This window comes from Talpa occidentalis, unplaced genomic scaffold, assembly GCF_014898055.3.
Source record: "Talpa occidentalis isolate TD23 unplaced genomic scaffold, MPIMG_talOcc4v2.1 talOcc4.2, whole genome shotgun sequence".
Classification (NCBI taxonomy): Eukaryota; Metazoa; Chordata; class Mammalia; order Eulipotyphla; family Talpidae; genus Talpa; species Talpa occidentalis.
In genome coordinates, this window is record NW_023602073.1 from 63,839,491 (window position 1) to 63,855,235 (window position 15,745).

Here is a 15,745-nt window from a genome sequence, read left to right on the forward strand (position 1 = left end):
TGTTAAAGAAGCATCACAATGCCCCCCCACAGTTCTCCCCACCCGAACACTCCCCAGAGTCCCTGGGAACCTCTGAAGCTCTAACCACCAGAAGTGCCCTCTTACCATCAAGGAGGCCCTGCTCAAAGATGTTTCAGGTGGGATGGCATCACAGGAATGGATCAGCGCAGCCCTGGTCACAAGACATTTGATTGACAGGAAAGAGTATGAAGGCCACAGCCAGGCCCATCTGTCTGGCCAGCCCCTAGGGGACTCTCACAAAACGCTTAGGTGCCAGGGCCACTTCCCAACTCTTATTTGGCTAACATGGAGCCACCCTCTCCTCCTAGGGTGCAGGGCAGGAAGTAGGTCGCCACCGCAAAAATCTAGGCTCTTTACGTGGACTATCTCACTAAATCCCCATGGTAACTCTGCAAGATAGATTTGTTTGTCATTCCCACTTCATAGGTAAGAGGACCAGGTAGTACAAATCACCAAAAGTTCAGGTACTCAGTGGGTGGAGGAGCTGAAATACGAACCCCAGGCCCCAATGACGCATAGCCTCACAGGGAAGCTGAGGCCCAGGCTTGGCTCCACCTTGCACAGACTCCCAAGCCCCTTTCCCCAACCACAGGCCAAACATGCTCTCATAAAGGGCCAGGTGAGCGAGGGCAAGAGCCAGATGTAACTGTGGGACTAGGCCGACGATAATTGCTGTTTGTATCGTGCCTTTACAGTTCCCACAACTCATCGCTCCCCACACCAAAGTGGTGAAGATTACCTTGATTATCCCCATTTCCCAGATGAGGCAACTGAAGCTCAAAGAGGTTCAGGGACTTGCCCAAGGTGGCCTGACCTGTAGGGGCAGAGTCGGCCCAGAGCTCAGACCTTCAAATCCCAAAACCCAGGCACATTCCACAGTCCCAGACACCCCAGGAGGCTTAACTGACTGCCTCGCCCAGCACCATTTGCCTTTCAACAGCACGGCACCGGCCTTCCCTTCCATCAAAGAGTGAGCTGCTGCGGTGGAATGTCAGGCGTGGGCCAGGCTAGCGGATGTGTGGTGGGCCTGCAGGGCCAGGAGAGCAATGCTTCCTAGAAGACCTGCAGTAGTAAATATCATCAGGTCTTCTTGCGCTACTCAGAAAGCCCCACCTCCTCCCGCCTTCTAACTCCCAGGGTAAGGCGCAAGCATATACGGATATGTAGTAGGTCCTCACCGAACTTTGTCCGTAGGTTCTTGGAAACTGTGACTTCAAGGGAAACAATGTAAAGCCCTTACAGTGAAGGGAAGCGGGTCCTTAAGTAACGTCTTCAAGCCATTGACTGGGATTTTTTTTGACATTAATGTTATAACTAAACAATGTTATTCAAGGACCTGCAGTTTAACTCCTCTGAGGGGCTGGGGTTCATGGAGGGAGAGTCCTATTCAGATTCCTTCTGGCTCCAGGTCAGAAACCCAAGTGAAAATAGGGTACTGTGGGTGGCGGGGGAGCCCTCTACTTGCCCTTTCTGCTTCACTGCACTTGTGGAATGGAGGCTTAAGCCAGGGCTGCAGAAAGCAGGAAGGTAGATGAGGGGCTCCCCCTAAACCAGGGCTTCTCACCCTTGGCACTTTGACACTGTGTGCAATCATGCTTAGCAGTGGGGGCCTGTTCTGGATAATAGGATGTTCAGCATTGTCTCTGGCCTCTGCCAACCCACCAGACACTCCCAGTTGTCACTTCCCCCAGTTATGACAACCAAAAATGACTCCAGGCATTGCTAAATGTCCCCTGGGGTGAGGGGAACACCCCTTGTTGTGAACCATTTTTCTACAGTCAGACACACACACACACACACACACACAGTGCACTTGACAGGGAGGATCTGAGAGGGGAGGAAATGGTTAAATGAAACCAGATGTTAACCTGGAAAGTATGCAGCCGGCCCCACCCTCCTTCCATGCTGGCTGGTGGTGCTGGGCCCTGGGGAGGGGATGGGGTGTTCTCAACCCTCTGAAGTTAGTCACTTGGAGCCTGGCAGGGGCCCCTGGAAGGGCAGGGCAAGGCTAGGGCTGCCTGGGCTTCCTCCTCCTGCTCTTTGTTGATATCTTCTCTTCCTCCTTTCTCTCTTCCTCCTCCCTGGGTCTGTCCCTCTGCCCCAGTTTCTATGATGGCCTAGTTCCTGGATGTGCTGGGGGCCCTGGATCTCCCCACCAGGGTCCCGAGTGTTGTAGGGGCCGCTGCCGCCAGGACATAGCTGACAGGTAACCAGGGCAGGGGGCCAAGCCAGGGCCTGGCCTGGGGCAGAGGGAGGGAGTGTCCAAATCCTGGTTCCCACGCTAACTAGTCATGAGTCTTGGGGCTTCTGCAGGGTTCTTACATGACACCTCACTAAATGCATGAACTAGACAAATGCATAGACACCTCCTATCCTTGGTTCCACATTTGCAAATGGGATAACATCTTAAATGGCGCTAAAAAGTGTTCCTGAGATGAGTGACTCCTGAGCACTGCGTAGATGCTCAATTCTATTTGCAAAAAGTGTCACACTCCCCTCTGCAAAAAGGGTCACCCTTCCCTCTGTGGGTCTCTAGTCAGACTCTCCCAGCCATTTCGAAAGCAGCCTACGTGCTTAGGCCCTCCGGCCTAAGGTGCAGGGTGCAAGGGACTGATGGTAGTAAGCTGGGGAGAAGGGGCCATCAGGGGCTGGGCCTCTGCAGGTCTCTCATCTCAAGGGCCACAGGCTGAACCCTTCTGCCAAATCTGGAAGACCAGAACCCCACACCATCAGAATCATGCTTACCACAGAGAAACACAAGCCACTTCGGTGGCCCAGGAAAGGGAGAATTCTGTGGGGCCAGGCTCTCAGCCTTAACCTTGGGATAAAACAGTCATCGTGGACTCTATTGTGATTCTCACGGCTCCCACGAGGCATTGGCGATGCTGAGAGACAATTTGGCTTTCACTACCAGGAGGGGTAGAGTGGGTAGGGCTACTTTGAAATGTCCTGCCACACACAGGACATTCCCCACCACTCAGAATCATCCTGCCCCAAGGTCAGTGGTGGGGGAGCCGAGAAGCCCCGCACCACCAGCTTCACACTGTGTCCACAGTGTGAAGTCTATGACTGGCGCACCCAGAGCCTGGCCTGTAAGAGGGGCCAGGGTTTGAATGAGTGAATGGAACAACTAAGGTCATGTGCTCAGCTCTACGAGCTGATGTGTTGTCTTGTCCATACAGAACCAAAGCCCAGCGTTCAAAACCCCACTGTCTTTCTGCCCAGCCGGGAAATGGCTCTGCCCTCTCTCCAGTGAGCCTGGGGCTGCCTTGGTTGCTGCCCAGAACCCTGGCAAAAGCGCAGCAAGTTGACGGAAGGGGGCAGAAGTGAATCTCAAGTCCCTGCCCAGTGACACATCCCGGGTCTGGGGTGTGGGCTCTGGGGGGGGCTAGACATGGATTAAAATCCAGGCTGGCACCTTACCAGCCACATGAGCCTGAACAGGGGACTAACCTCTTTACTTCAATTTTCTCAATAATGAATGAGGCTAATAATCATAGCTTTCTTCAAGGGTTAAGGGCAATGAGGATTGAAAGTGGTGATACGCTTCAAGAGTTTGGTGCTGCGCTGGTAGGCAGTGGCGGAAAGAAAATGGTGTGTGATGCCCACTATAAATTTCTGATGCTTGCCCTGCTGCTTGTAATTCCCAGTTCCAGGGACAAGTCCTGACCGTGTCTGGGAAGGCCTCTGAACACTGCTCACCCCTCTCTCTAGCTTGGCTGTGTGCCAGCCCTGGGCTGTGCCTGGCAGGGACATGGAGGTGAATAGGATGTATCCTAACCACAGGCTGTTGGGACATTAGCAGGAGCCCAGAAGGAGCAGGATTTGGGGTTAGTATGAGGCAAGCCCAGCACCTAGGGTGCAAAATGTTAAGGAAGCACGCCCAGTGTGCTTGTACCTCCTTGAAATTTACGCAGTGGCCTCACCCCAGTCCTAGGCCAGTAAGCAACCACATCCCCAGAGAGTGCCTGAAGGCACAGAGGAAGGTTGAGAGAAGGGGTTGCCAGAAACAGTTCCTGAAGGAGGTGTCAAGGGTGGGAGGGTGAAAGGGGGTGAGAGGTTAGTTTTTTTAAATTTTTTAAAGTGCAATGTATTTATTTTGTGTGTGTAGAACAACTGGCCAGAGGTGTACGGGGTGGGGGCGGGGGCAGGATGAGAGGATTCACCAGAGACAGAGTGGGAAGCAGAACAGATGGATCTACTGAAATACACTGCTGGGGGTGGGGGCAGCGGGTGAGACAGGAGAGGTCTGCTGTGCCATGTGGGGTAGCTCCCCTGATTGAACTCAGGCCTTAGTGGTGATAGCACTGATACTTAACCCCGTAGGCCACCAGGGAGGCCTGGATAGAAGTATTTTGCAAAACAAAGCTGATGGCACACATATGCCTGGAGAAAAGGCTGCCTGGAGAAAAGGTTGGAATTGGGCAAATAGTTCGTGAATTAAATGCAAAGGAGCACATTATGACTTGAATAAGATGGCAGGGACTCACTTTCCAGTGACTGCAGTTAGGGGTTCCCTGGTAGTTTCCAGAGACTGGGGGGCTATGAGGCTGGCCAGTGCACAAGTGGGTTTTCCCTGAGGATTGTAACCTGGGGGGCCAGGACAGAGCCAGCCCCACACACAGACAAAGCAGGTGGTCACTTACGGGCATCTCATCCTTTGGGTAGGACTGTCTGGGCAATGAAAGTGCCTTGTCAAAAGGCATCCGGGCCCTTAGAGATGGTGCGTGGGTTTGTTCCAAGGAGATCAAGACACCTTTGGTTTTTGCTCAGTTAAGGGGGGTGGGGTCACAGGGCAGTTAAGGGGGTAGTGACAGTGATGTCAGTACAAGGTGACAGTGTGGCGACCAGGGATTCCTAGAGAGAAGGTAGACCTCAACACCCCATCAACCAAGAGTGGTGGTTGTGCAGAGCAGCCATTGTTGGGTGGAGATATGTTCCAAATAGAACATGACTTGTAATAATGAGACATGTTCTAAAATAGAATGGGCTGACAGGCCAGAAGGGGAACTACCCCTTACTAGAATCCTGTTCCAATAAACCAATATTTATTGAAAACCCACTAAATGTCTTGGTCTGAAGTAAAATAAAGAATAGGACTTGGGAGGCTGTTATGTCAAGGGTCAGGGTAAGAGAGCACTGCCTTCGGGGGCTCACAGGCCAAAGGGGAAGGCGGCATTTCCCTGATGAGCAGGAGGGAGGGCATGCTAGGCTGGGGGAAAAGCCTGAGCAAAGGCATGGAGGCCTGGGAGTGCAGGCTGGAGCAGGGAATGATAGGCAGATGGCATGGCCACAACCCACGGTGGGAGCCCCATCCTTAAAGGTCTGGCCTTCAGGGCGAGGGGACTTGGGCTTTATTTTCTAGTAGAAGACAGCAAAAGATGCTTGGAAAAAACGTTAGTACTGAAAAATTAATTTGGTGTGGGTGTGAAATGCAGGCTAAAAATACGAGAGATTAGGAGGCAGGAAGACTGGGTAGAAAGTCGGAGTAGCCTGCAGGAGAGAGAGGAGGAGGCGTGAGGGGGCAGTGGCAAAAGGCAGGGAGAGGAGGCCAGAGGACACGATGTAGAGGCCAGAGATGGATAGACTGGATGTGGAGAGAAGGGGAGGATGTTTGAGATGACCCTCAGGGACCCAGCCTCTGAGCTGGCAGATCCCCCAAGAAGTAGGCCAAGGTCTGCATTAGGGGTCAGGTCAAGGACATTGAAGCTGTGCCCCGGGGTGGCCCTGGGAGTTTCTGACCAGAGGGCCCTTCCCCTTCGTTCTGCTTGGCCTCAGCAGTCCAAGCCCCAGTGCCCAATCCCCAGCTCTCCCCTCCTGTCCTTCCAGGACTCAAAAGAACCCTCAGCACCCAACCAAGGGCAGACAATACCATCAGGCAAGAAGGTGAAGACTCCGCATGTCCCCCTGTCCCGGGCATGGAGGCAAGACTGTGAGCAGACGCTGGCTGCAGCCTACGTGCCGGTGGTGGTGGATGCCAGAGGGCTGAATCCCGAAAAGCTCAGGTTCAATTTCTACACCTCCCAGTACTCCAACTCCCTGAACCCCTTCTACACTTTGCAGAAGCCCACCTGTGGCTACCTGTACTGCAGGGACACTGACCACACGCGCAAGCGCTTTGACATACCTCCCACCAACCAGATCTTGTGGCACAAATAGGCCTGGGCCAGTCAGAAGACCCGGCCCTTTCCTGCACCCCCATGATCCCCGGTCCCAGAGGGGAAGGGTTGCTCTCTCCAGAAGGGGCAGCCCCATCTGGGCTGGGACAGCTGTGCCATGCCCGGTGTCAACAATGACAAAGGGAGGTCTCTCTTCTCAGCCACAATTAAAGTTTATCCTTCCTTTCTCTGGTATCTGAGTGGGAAGTTGGAGGTGGGCAAAGTGAGACCAGAGGCGTGTTTTTTTTTTTTAATATTTATTTATTTATGCATCAAGAACTGGGGTACAGGCCAGAGGTGTGGGGGTGAGAAGATTCCCCAGAGACAGAGTGGGGAAAAGAACTGGCAGATTGATGGAAAATATACTGCTGAGGGGAGAAGCAGGCGAGTCATGAGAGGTCTGCTGAGCCATGGGGACAGCTCCTTGACCGGGGATTGAACTCATGCTGCAGTGCCTGCGGATAGCTTCATAGTGCTGTGTCTTAACCCCTTGAGCCACCAGAGAGGCCCCCAGAGGGGTGTTGTACAGCATGGTTATATCAGCAGAATCTGAAGACTTGGAAGGACCTATTGACGGTCCCCACTTCCCTGCAGTCACTTGGGGCTAGAGCAGCCACAGGAGAATAAGGAGGTGATGCAGGGAGTGGCCCAGTCTCCAGGGAGCCTCCTTTCCACCCTCCTTTGTTTTCCATAAAACTGCCTCTTCTGACTTGTGGTTTGTTGGTGGGGGATTCCCCACCCCAAGTCTGTCCTCTGGTCCCCAAGAGCTGGTGCTCAGGTTAGTTGTCTTACCAGCCACAGTTCACGGAGAAGGGGAATGAAGGCAGAGGGGACTTGGCCCAGAGTTGGGGGGGGGGGGGGCTGAGTGATCATCACCCCCTGGGGGCGAGTGCAGTGGTGTGCTGGAGCCTGCTCAGCCTGGCTGTGGGGGCCGACTGCTGCCACCTCCTCCAGGCTCCACCATCAGCCTTTCATGCTGGTGCCTTGAAATCAGCCACGCTGGAGGTACTGACACCGAGGGAACCAGCAAGTGCCTACAGATTGGGGTTTCTTTCCAGAGAGCCAGTTGCTATATTTACCAACATATCCCCAGGGGAATTCAGCTGCTTTCATTTCTAGGAGTCCCATCCCATTCATAGGGTGGCATGGGCAGTGGAGCATGCTTCTAGGGCATGAGAGGTTGGGGCTGGTGTGGGATGAAGGGGCAGGATGTCTGGGGGCCCAGATGTGCTGGACTGGCTTCCTGGATGCTTTTCTCTGCAAAGATGATGTAACCTCTTCAAGGTTCCCCTTACGGTGTAGAATCCAAGGCTTTCTGTTTGTTTGTTGTGGGCGCTCTGTCAAGTCAGAGGCTTCCCTTGAATGCCTGGTGATCCTTGGCTGGAACCAAGCCATTTGGCACCCATACCGGGTTTCTCTGCTGGTTGTTGCTGTTGTAGGAGCCAAGCATGGGAAGAATTGTGTGTGGGTGTGTGTTTATATGTGTGTGGGGGGAGCAGGTTGCACTCTTCATATGCAGACTTGCCCTTTGCACCCCCGTTTTCAGAGTGGCCCTTCTCTCTTTCTGACCTATGCCTAGAGGTTAAGGTGCCTCTGTCCAATTCTCCAGAATTACCTTCGGCTAGGAGGTCCGGGAGATTAGAACTTAAAGATCCCATTCTGTTACCTATCAGGGAGCATTTGGGGAGCCAGCTGCTGCTCCCCACAAACTAGTCCTCCTATTTCTGCCCCACTTTTCCTACACCCCAGCCTTCAGGGCACCTTCTGCACCTACCTTCTGAGCCCTTGGAGTTCTGTGGCAGGAACAGGCCCCCCTGTCAGGCCCAACCCCTTGGGGCCTCCTTGAAATATTTAGGTTTGAACCTTCTGCATGTCTTGAAGACATGACTGCTTGTCCATTTGCCTTGTTTTCCAAATTTTCATCAGAACTTCTCACAATCTATCTTCTTTCTCTTGGTTGCTGTGGATTTGGAGCTTTTTTTTTTTTTTTTTAAAGATTTATTTATATATGCATACAAGAACTGGGGTACAGGCCAGAAGTGCAGGAGGCGGGTGAGAGGATTTACCAGAGAGAGACAGAGTGGGGAGCAGAAGTGGCAGATCCACTGAAATACACTGCTGAGGGGAGCAGAGGACAAGACAGGAGAGGTCTGCTTCGCCATGTGGGTTGCTCCCTGGCAGGCCAGGGATCGAACTCTTGTTGCTGAGGCTGCGGATAGCTTTATAGTGTTGTGTTTAACCCTTTGCACCACCAGTGAGGCCCAGATTTGGAGCTCTTAAAAATGCATTTCTTGCCATTTTAGTGGAGTTCTCAAAAGAAGAAAAGATGAATGCAAGTTTTCAGCCTACATCTGACCAAAAGCTATCCATCCAATAACCAGTCACCCCAGGGACACTTGCTGAACACCTCCTGAGGGCTGGGTGCTTGGGCTGCCAGGAGGAAATAGAACCTTTGTGTCCAAGTAGACCTGACAACCTTCAGGGGTGGGGGCGAGGCCAGCACCACCAGTCCCCCAACTGCATCTCCTCGCCCCTGGTGAATGGTCTCCCCCTTGAGGTTCCCGCTGGTAGAGCAGTGGAAGCTTCCAGTAGCCTTTCAAAGAAGCCTCCGAGGACCCACAGAGGTCTGGGTGGGAAAATCCCAGGAGGCATAAGAACCAAGCTCAGAAGAGAGTTCTGTGGTGTTTCTGTGGGGGAGGAGAGTGGCAAAGGGGCAGCCTAGGAGGAGACCAGCCTGGCCCTCCTGTTGCTCCACCTCTGCTCTCATGTCCCACCCTGTCTCATTGGTACCATTCAGCCAGTGAAGCGTTTCGCTCTGGTATGGCATCTGTCCCACGAGGGATTCCCGCAGACAGAGCAGGGGGGGAATGCCTCAAGACCTCCCATGTCACCCCCAAAGCCAGCCATTCCTCCCCTCTGTCCCTCTTCCCGGAGCCCTGGTGTGGAGCAGACAAAGCACCTGTGTCTTTGGGGGGGAAATGTGGAGTGAAAAAACTTTGGTCCCACCACTTATAAGTTTTTTGAGCCTCAGAATGTGATGTTTCAGCCCCACAGTCCTTGTCTTCATGGAAGTAATACGCTCTTCACAGGGCTGCGGTGAGCCTGTTCAACAAGCTCAGTGTGGCCCCTTGAACACAGCAGATGTTTTGTAACAGTTCCTCTAGCTTTCCTCATCTTTATCATGCATGCACACATTCGCTCATTCAGTGATAATTTTTTGAGTCTCTGTCACATTCCTGTTACTCTCCAAAAAGGTGATCAAAGAGGTTTTCCTGAGGGCACTGTGGGCAGAGCAGCGGCACAGTTGAGGGAATGATGAATGCTCAGCACGTGGCAACAGAGGGGAGCCTGAGGGAGCAAAGGTAGGCGGAGGGAGGCTATAGTTACAGGAACCCAGGGAGACCCTGGCAGGAGTTGAGGCTGAAAGGAGAAAACCACCAGGACACGAACTGTGAGCCAGGCGTGGGGAGGCGAGCCAATACCCAGGCTTTCTCTCATTCCACCCTCCAGTCTCTTTCCTGTGCTTCTCAATGGATGATCCAGCCTGAAGCCAGAGGGCAGCAGTCTTCGTGTGGGTCAGCCTCTTGGGGCTCAGAGCAGAGAAAGGTGGAGGTGAGTGGGGGAGGGGAAAACAATAACTAGGATATGACCATTTGCAATACATGGCACTAGATGCTGGGCGGATGCCAGAGATGAGGGAGATAATGGTCTCTACCCTCTGGGAGTTTGTAGGAATTCTTTTTTTTTTTTTTTTGAGTTTGTAGAATTTCTGACCGCAAGTTGGCGATAAACAGATGCTTATAATTCCAGAAAAATGACTGCTATGTGTGCTATTGTAGAAGTGTGAAGTTTGTCATGTGCCCTGAGGTGACCCCAGTGATTTCCACTTCCTGTGCCACCCCGTCCCTCTGAGTGTGGACCTGGACTGTGACTTGCTTCTAATGCAGAGAATATGGCAAAAGTGATGGGACATCACCCCTTTGATCAGGCTGCATTATGTAGGATTCATTTTGCGTGTTAGAGAGAGATTTTCCTGGCTGGCTTGACAAAGCAAGCAGCTGTGTTGAAGAGCCCATGTCACAGGGAACTATGGGCAGCTGATAGAAATGTCATACAACTTCTAGGGTTGAGAGTGGCCTTCAGACAACATCTAGCAAAAAGTCAGGGCCCTCAGTCATAGAGCGACAGGAAATGAGTTCTGCCAGCAAACAAGTGAGTTGCAGGTAGATTCTTCCCCAGCCAAGCTCCCAGATGAAAGCACAGCCCAGATGTCAACTTGATCACAGCCTGTGAGGTGGTGGGCAGAGGACCCAGCCAAGCCATGCCTGGACTGCCAGCTCAGAAACACAGCTAACAATAAATGTATACAGCATTCAACAATTGACCTTGTGGTAATTTGTTTTGTAGCAGATATAATATAACCCATAAGCAAAATGCTGGTATGATGAAAGACAGCTGGAAGATGAAGGCATCTCTGCCGAGATTCAGAAGGCTTCACAACGGCGGCAGCATTTATACCCACACTAAAGAGTGAGGAGGATGCAAATAGGGAGAGGAAGACAGGTGACCTGCTCCTCCTCCTTGATCATTTCCAAACTCTGGATCTCGTGGCCATGGATTCCTGCCTGGGACCCAAACAAGGTCACTGGAGGGGCCCTCCTCACCCCTTTCCTGAAACATGCTCTGACAGAACTCCATCATAGCAACAGTTGTCACCCTCCGCATCCCCCATGCACGTGAAATGGATCCCTTTAGGTAGGGGAGAGTCCTGCTTGATTTCTTTTTCAAAATTAATTTTCAAAATTAATTACAAAACTATTTTAAAGAAAAAGATAATTTTTTTTAAAGATTTATTTATTTATTTATACAAGCACTGGGTACGGTCAGAAGCATGGGAGGGTGAGAGAATTCACCAGAGCCAGAGGGGAGAGCAGAGCAGGCAGACTGACAAAGTACATGCTGAGGGGAGCAGCGGGCGGCAGGAGAGGTCTGCACGCCATGTGGGACCCTCGCCTGGTGGCCGGGGATCGAACCGGCGCTGCAGAGGCTGCGGGCAGCTTCGCAACCCAGTGCTCAACCGCTGCACCACCGGGGAGGCCCAACACAAATAAATTTTTTTTTTTTTTGGAGTTTTTTTGTCTTTTTTTTTTTTTAAGATTTATTTATTAATTTATACAAGCACTGGGTACAGTCAGAAGTGCGGGAGGGTGAGAGAATTCGCCAGAGCAGGGAACAGAACAGGCAGAGTGACAAAGTACACTGCTGAGGGGAGCAGTGGGCGGCAGGAGAGGTCTGTGTGCCATGTGGGCCCCTTGCAGGCAGCCGGGGATGGAACCGGCGCTGCAGAGGCTGCGGGCAGCTTCGCAGCCCAGCGCTCAACCGCTGCACCACCAGTGGAGGCCCCAACACAGATAATTTTTAAGCCACAAAGATTTTCAAAATCACTGGTGATGCCCATGACCAGAGGTGAATCCTGTCAACCTTTTGGTCATTTCCTCTAGGCACAGGTATCATGCACACAGACAGCAGTGTTAATGCCACCCTCACCCCAGTCTTTCTCTCTCTGGTCTTCTAAGGAACATTCTTGGCTCTGGGCCTTTTGGATTAACTTGCTCAGGATAATGGGCAAAAGGAGTTGTAAAACTGGATTAAAGAGATTCCAACCAGTGGTATTCATGATGAAAAGAAAGAAAACTTCTCATGGGGGAGGACCAGATCTAAGAAGGCAAACATGGCACAAGGCTCATGTCCCTCCACCCCACCCACTCCTGGTGATATCTGGCAGAGTCCACACAAGGCAGCACCAGAGGTGCCCTCTCAGTCTCTGCTCCACTTCTGAGGGAATGCTCTGTCTCATTCCCTCTCCAACAACTGATCAAGGAGGGAATACCTTTACGGGTGTCCAAGATTCTGCTTCTGGTATGTCACATGTGCTTGAGCTGTTAGAAGGGTGTCCGCCTGAGGAAGGGCTACTGAGGCTGAATAGTGTCTAGGGACACAGGGCCCAGCATTCTGGACTCTTCCCTCTGCCCAGGCAGTGGGCACAGCCCATGAATGCAATGACTGTGTCATCCCTGACAGCAGGAAAGCTCTCGCTGACTTTTCCCACAGAGCTGAGTCATCTCTGCAAGTTGACCTTCTCCAGGCTTCAGATCCTCCCATCCAAAATCCTCAGAGAACCTTCCTAGGATTGTCAGTCTGGTATTCTTCACACAAAATTGCTTAAAAACCATTGTTTTCCTGGTGCCTCCACTCTCAAACTGCCTTTGAGGGTTCCAGATTTTTTGTTTTGTTTCATTTGTTTAAATAAAAAGGTGGTTGTTTTTTAAACATAAACAGGACAATGAGGGGAGGCACTGATTATTGTCACAGCTTCAGCAGCTCAACAGTGATGGCTGATATTTTTGTGCTTTTCTTTGTGCTTATCACCTCATGGTCACAAAACAGCTGCTACATTCCAGGCATCACATATATTTCCAAGGTCAGAAGTAGGAGAAGGGTAGAAAGCAAAGCTTTCCTAGAAAACCATGGTAGACTTTCACTGACATTTCCTCAACTAGAGCCATGTCCTGCAGTAGTCATAGACTAAGAAAACAATTTTCTTACTTTTCCACTGTCTTTTTAGTAGAGATAGGCAAGGGGCAGGGAGTTGGGGATGAGGTTGGATCTAGTAAGTTTTTTTTTTAAAGATTTATTTATTTATACAAGAACCGGGGTCAGGTCAGATGTGTGGAAGGGTGAGAGGATTCACCAGACACAGATTGGGGAACAGAACAGGCAGACTGACTGAAATGCACTGCTGAGGGGAGCAGCGGGCAAGACAGGAGAGGTCTGTCCCACCATGTGGGTATCTCCGTGGCCGGTGGGGATCGAACCGGCACTGCAGAGGCTGCGGACAGCTTCACAGCGCTGTGCTCAACCGCCTGCACCACCAGAGAGGCCTGGATCTAGTACGTTTTTAATGTCGGCCTCTACCTTCTCTGGGGCCTGACCACACCTGGTCAATGTCCTGAGTAAGACAGGTCGATGTCCATCCCCTCACACAGTCTAGGGCCCACATGAATGGAACTAAAAGGACAGGAGCCATGATTGGGCTCTAATCTAGGGACACTGCTGTGATGTAATATAACTGCACTTAGATTCTAAAGTTGAAAGCAGGCCAGATGTGCTGTTGTAACATACAAGATGATACAGTGGTAACTAATGTTGATGGGCTACTTACTCTGCCAGGCCTGATCTAAATATATCAAAAGATATATTAATATTCATCCATTTAATCCTCTTACAACTCTGTGAGGTAGATATCATTACCCCCATTTTACGGGTAAGGAAACTGAGACCCAAAGAAGTTAAGGTACTTATTCATGGTCACCCAGCCAGTAGTATGAACAGAAATAAACTTGTGTCGCCATGCAGTTTGCAGCAACATGGATGGAGCTGGAAGGGATCATGCTCAGCGAAATAAGTCAGAAAGAAAAAGGAAAATACTGGATGGTCTCACTCATAGCAGGAATTTAGAAAACCTAAATAAGGGACCAGGAAAAAGACTAATTAATACAAAGCAAAAATCAAAATCAACAAGCAACTATAAACCAGAAACACACTATGGGGTGTGGGGCAGGGAGAGGAAAGATTAGGGTCAAAATAAGGGGGGTGCAATTGTATGGGGAATATAACCAAAATGAAAATGCATACATTGTACAAAAATGAAAAATGATGTAAGAATTATATAAAATAAAATATTAAAAAAAAATAAACTCATTTTGCTTTAAGTAACTGAGATTGTATCACCGCAGCATATTACCAGCCAACTCTTGACATATATGTGTGTGTGCTCTGATGTCTAATATATGTCATAGTTCATATAAATCACATAATATATTTACATAAGTTAATTTTATGTAAATATATATTTATAATTATGCATTTTATGGAAACATAAATACATTCATATTACAATAGGTGTATACAAATCTTCCTTAGTCTTTACTCTCAAAACTTTGCAGCCTGGAGTGAGGAAACCTCTCCTTGCAACCTTGCATTCTGAGAGGGACCCGTAGACACGTAGTTGGGGTTCTGGGTAGCTCAGCAATCTTGGTGCTGCAGGAAAGATGCAGGACATTTTGTGCAATACTTAAAATTGCCTCAGTCAGTTAGTTGTGGTAACAAACCCCACCCCACCCCAAAATCACCCCTTCTTCAAGTATAAAAGACACTTTATGCTCTTTAGTCAGTTATAACTTGAACAAGTATTCAAGGTCCTGCTGGGGAAAGCAGCAATGTGGGCAGTGCTCCCCTCTGGCCGGGGTGGGGGCCCACAGTCTGGTCTGTGTAAAGGGGGGAAGGAAATGGAAGAGGGCGGGTGAGGTGGGTGCTGGCTCAGGGTTTTCCCAGCATCAATGCTTAAGTGCATTCAAATGTTGGGTCCATTTATGAACCAACTTTACAGTCTGCCACCTGAGAACAGGCATCCCACTAGGAGCTTTCCAGAATCAATAGGTAACAGTTTACTGTGTACCTGTGTGTGGCATTCTCTCTCTCTCTCTCTCTCTCCCTCTCTCTCTCTCTCACACACACACACACACACACACACACACACGCGCACGCGCACGCACCCCTCAGGCCAGCAGACACATAGAGCAGACTTAATGTCCCTTATCCTCATGCCCCTGTGTCAGCTTCAGAGCAGATGGAACACTGAATTCAGGCTTCTTGAACTGGGAAAGATGCAACCATTGGGAATGTGAGAAAATGGTCAAAATAAGACGTGTGTGTGTGTGTGTGTGTGTGTGTGTGTGTGTATGTGTGTGTGTGTGTCTACTTGCACAAGTTTCTGTGGGAGGGTTTCCCTCCAGCTGCTCAGGACTCATCCGGGAAATCTACAAACTCCACATTATTCAGGTGCTGTCAAATGTTCTCATATCCATGTTGTGATTGGAGCCCCTAAGTTATGAAGGCCAAGGTAGCGCACACCTGGGTAACTACACAGCAGTTCTGTCAAGAGCCCACAGTTGGCCCAGCTCTGGAAGAGGTTCTATCTCAATGCCACTTTCATTCCATGTCTGAAGGCAGGAACCAAAAATACAGAGAACCCATTCAAAATAGGCAGGCAGAGATCACAGGACCAGAACAGTCCTGACCGACCACCCATTCTTTCCTGGTAAGAAGGGATAAGGAGCTTGCAAACTGGGTAAGAAAATCCTCCCTTCTATCAGCTGAACCTGTAATCCCAGCCTCTGCTCCTCTGAGCTTTGTTCTATTTTTACTCCTCTTTCCCAGGGAGCAGTCCCCATTAGCTACACAGATTCAGCGGGGCACTTTAACACTCTGGCATCCCCTGGACTTGAGTGTGGACTTGCAGGGTCCCCCACTACCTTTCCCTCTGTCCACTTCAAGATATTTCCCTGCACTATCTGATTCATCAGGCCCGCTTTTGCACAGATCTGGGGGACTCAGGCCTATGAGCAAGCAGGGCCCAGCTTCAAAAAAGCAAGTTGCCCCTGTGCAGGGAGCTGTAGAGAACAGGACCTGTCCATCTGGTGTTGGCCTCCTGCTGGCCTCCCACG

The 15,745-nt window shown here is 50.7% G+C and overlaps 1 protein-coding gene across 2 annotated transcripts; it reads left to right on the forward strand.

The window, feature by feature from the left end:
* Positions 1-17: 17 nt before the first annotated feature.
* On the forward strand, positions 18-6,402 carry GUCA1ANB (GUCA1A neighbor). Of its 2 annotated transcripts, none has more exons than XM_037519714.2 (2): positions 18-137; positions 5,851-6,402. In XM_037519714.2, the coding sequence occupies exons 1-2, from the start codon at positions 129-131 to the stop codon at positions 6,178-6,180; spliced, it is 339 nt and encodes a 112-aa protein (XP_037375611.1). In that variant the 5' UTR covers positions 18-128; the 3' UTR covers positions 6,181-6,402. The 2 variants fall into 2 exon arrangements, with proteins under 2 accessions (XP_037375611.1, XP_037375610.1); XM_037519713.2 differs by lacking the exon at positions 18-137 and adding an exon at positions 5,041-5,149.
* Positions 6,403-15,745: the final 9,343 nt, after the last annotated feature.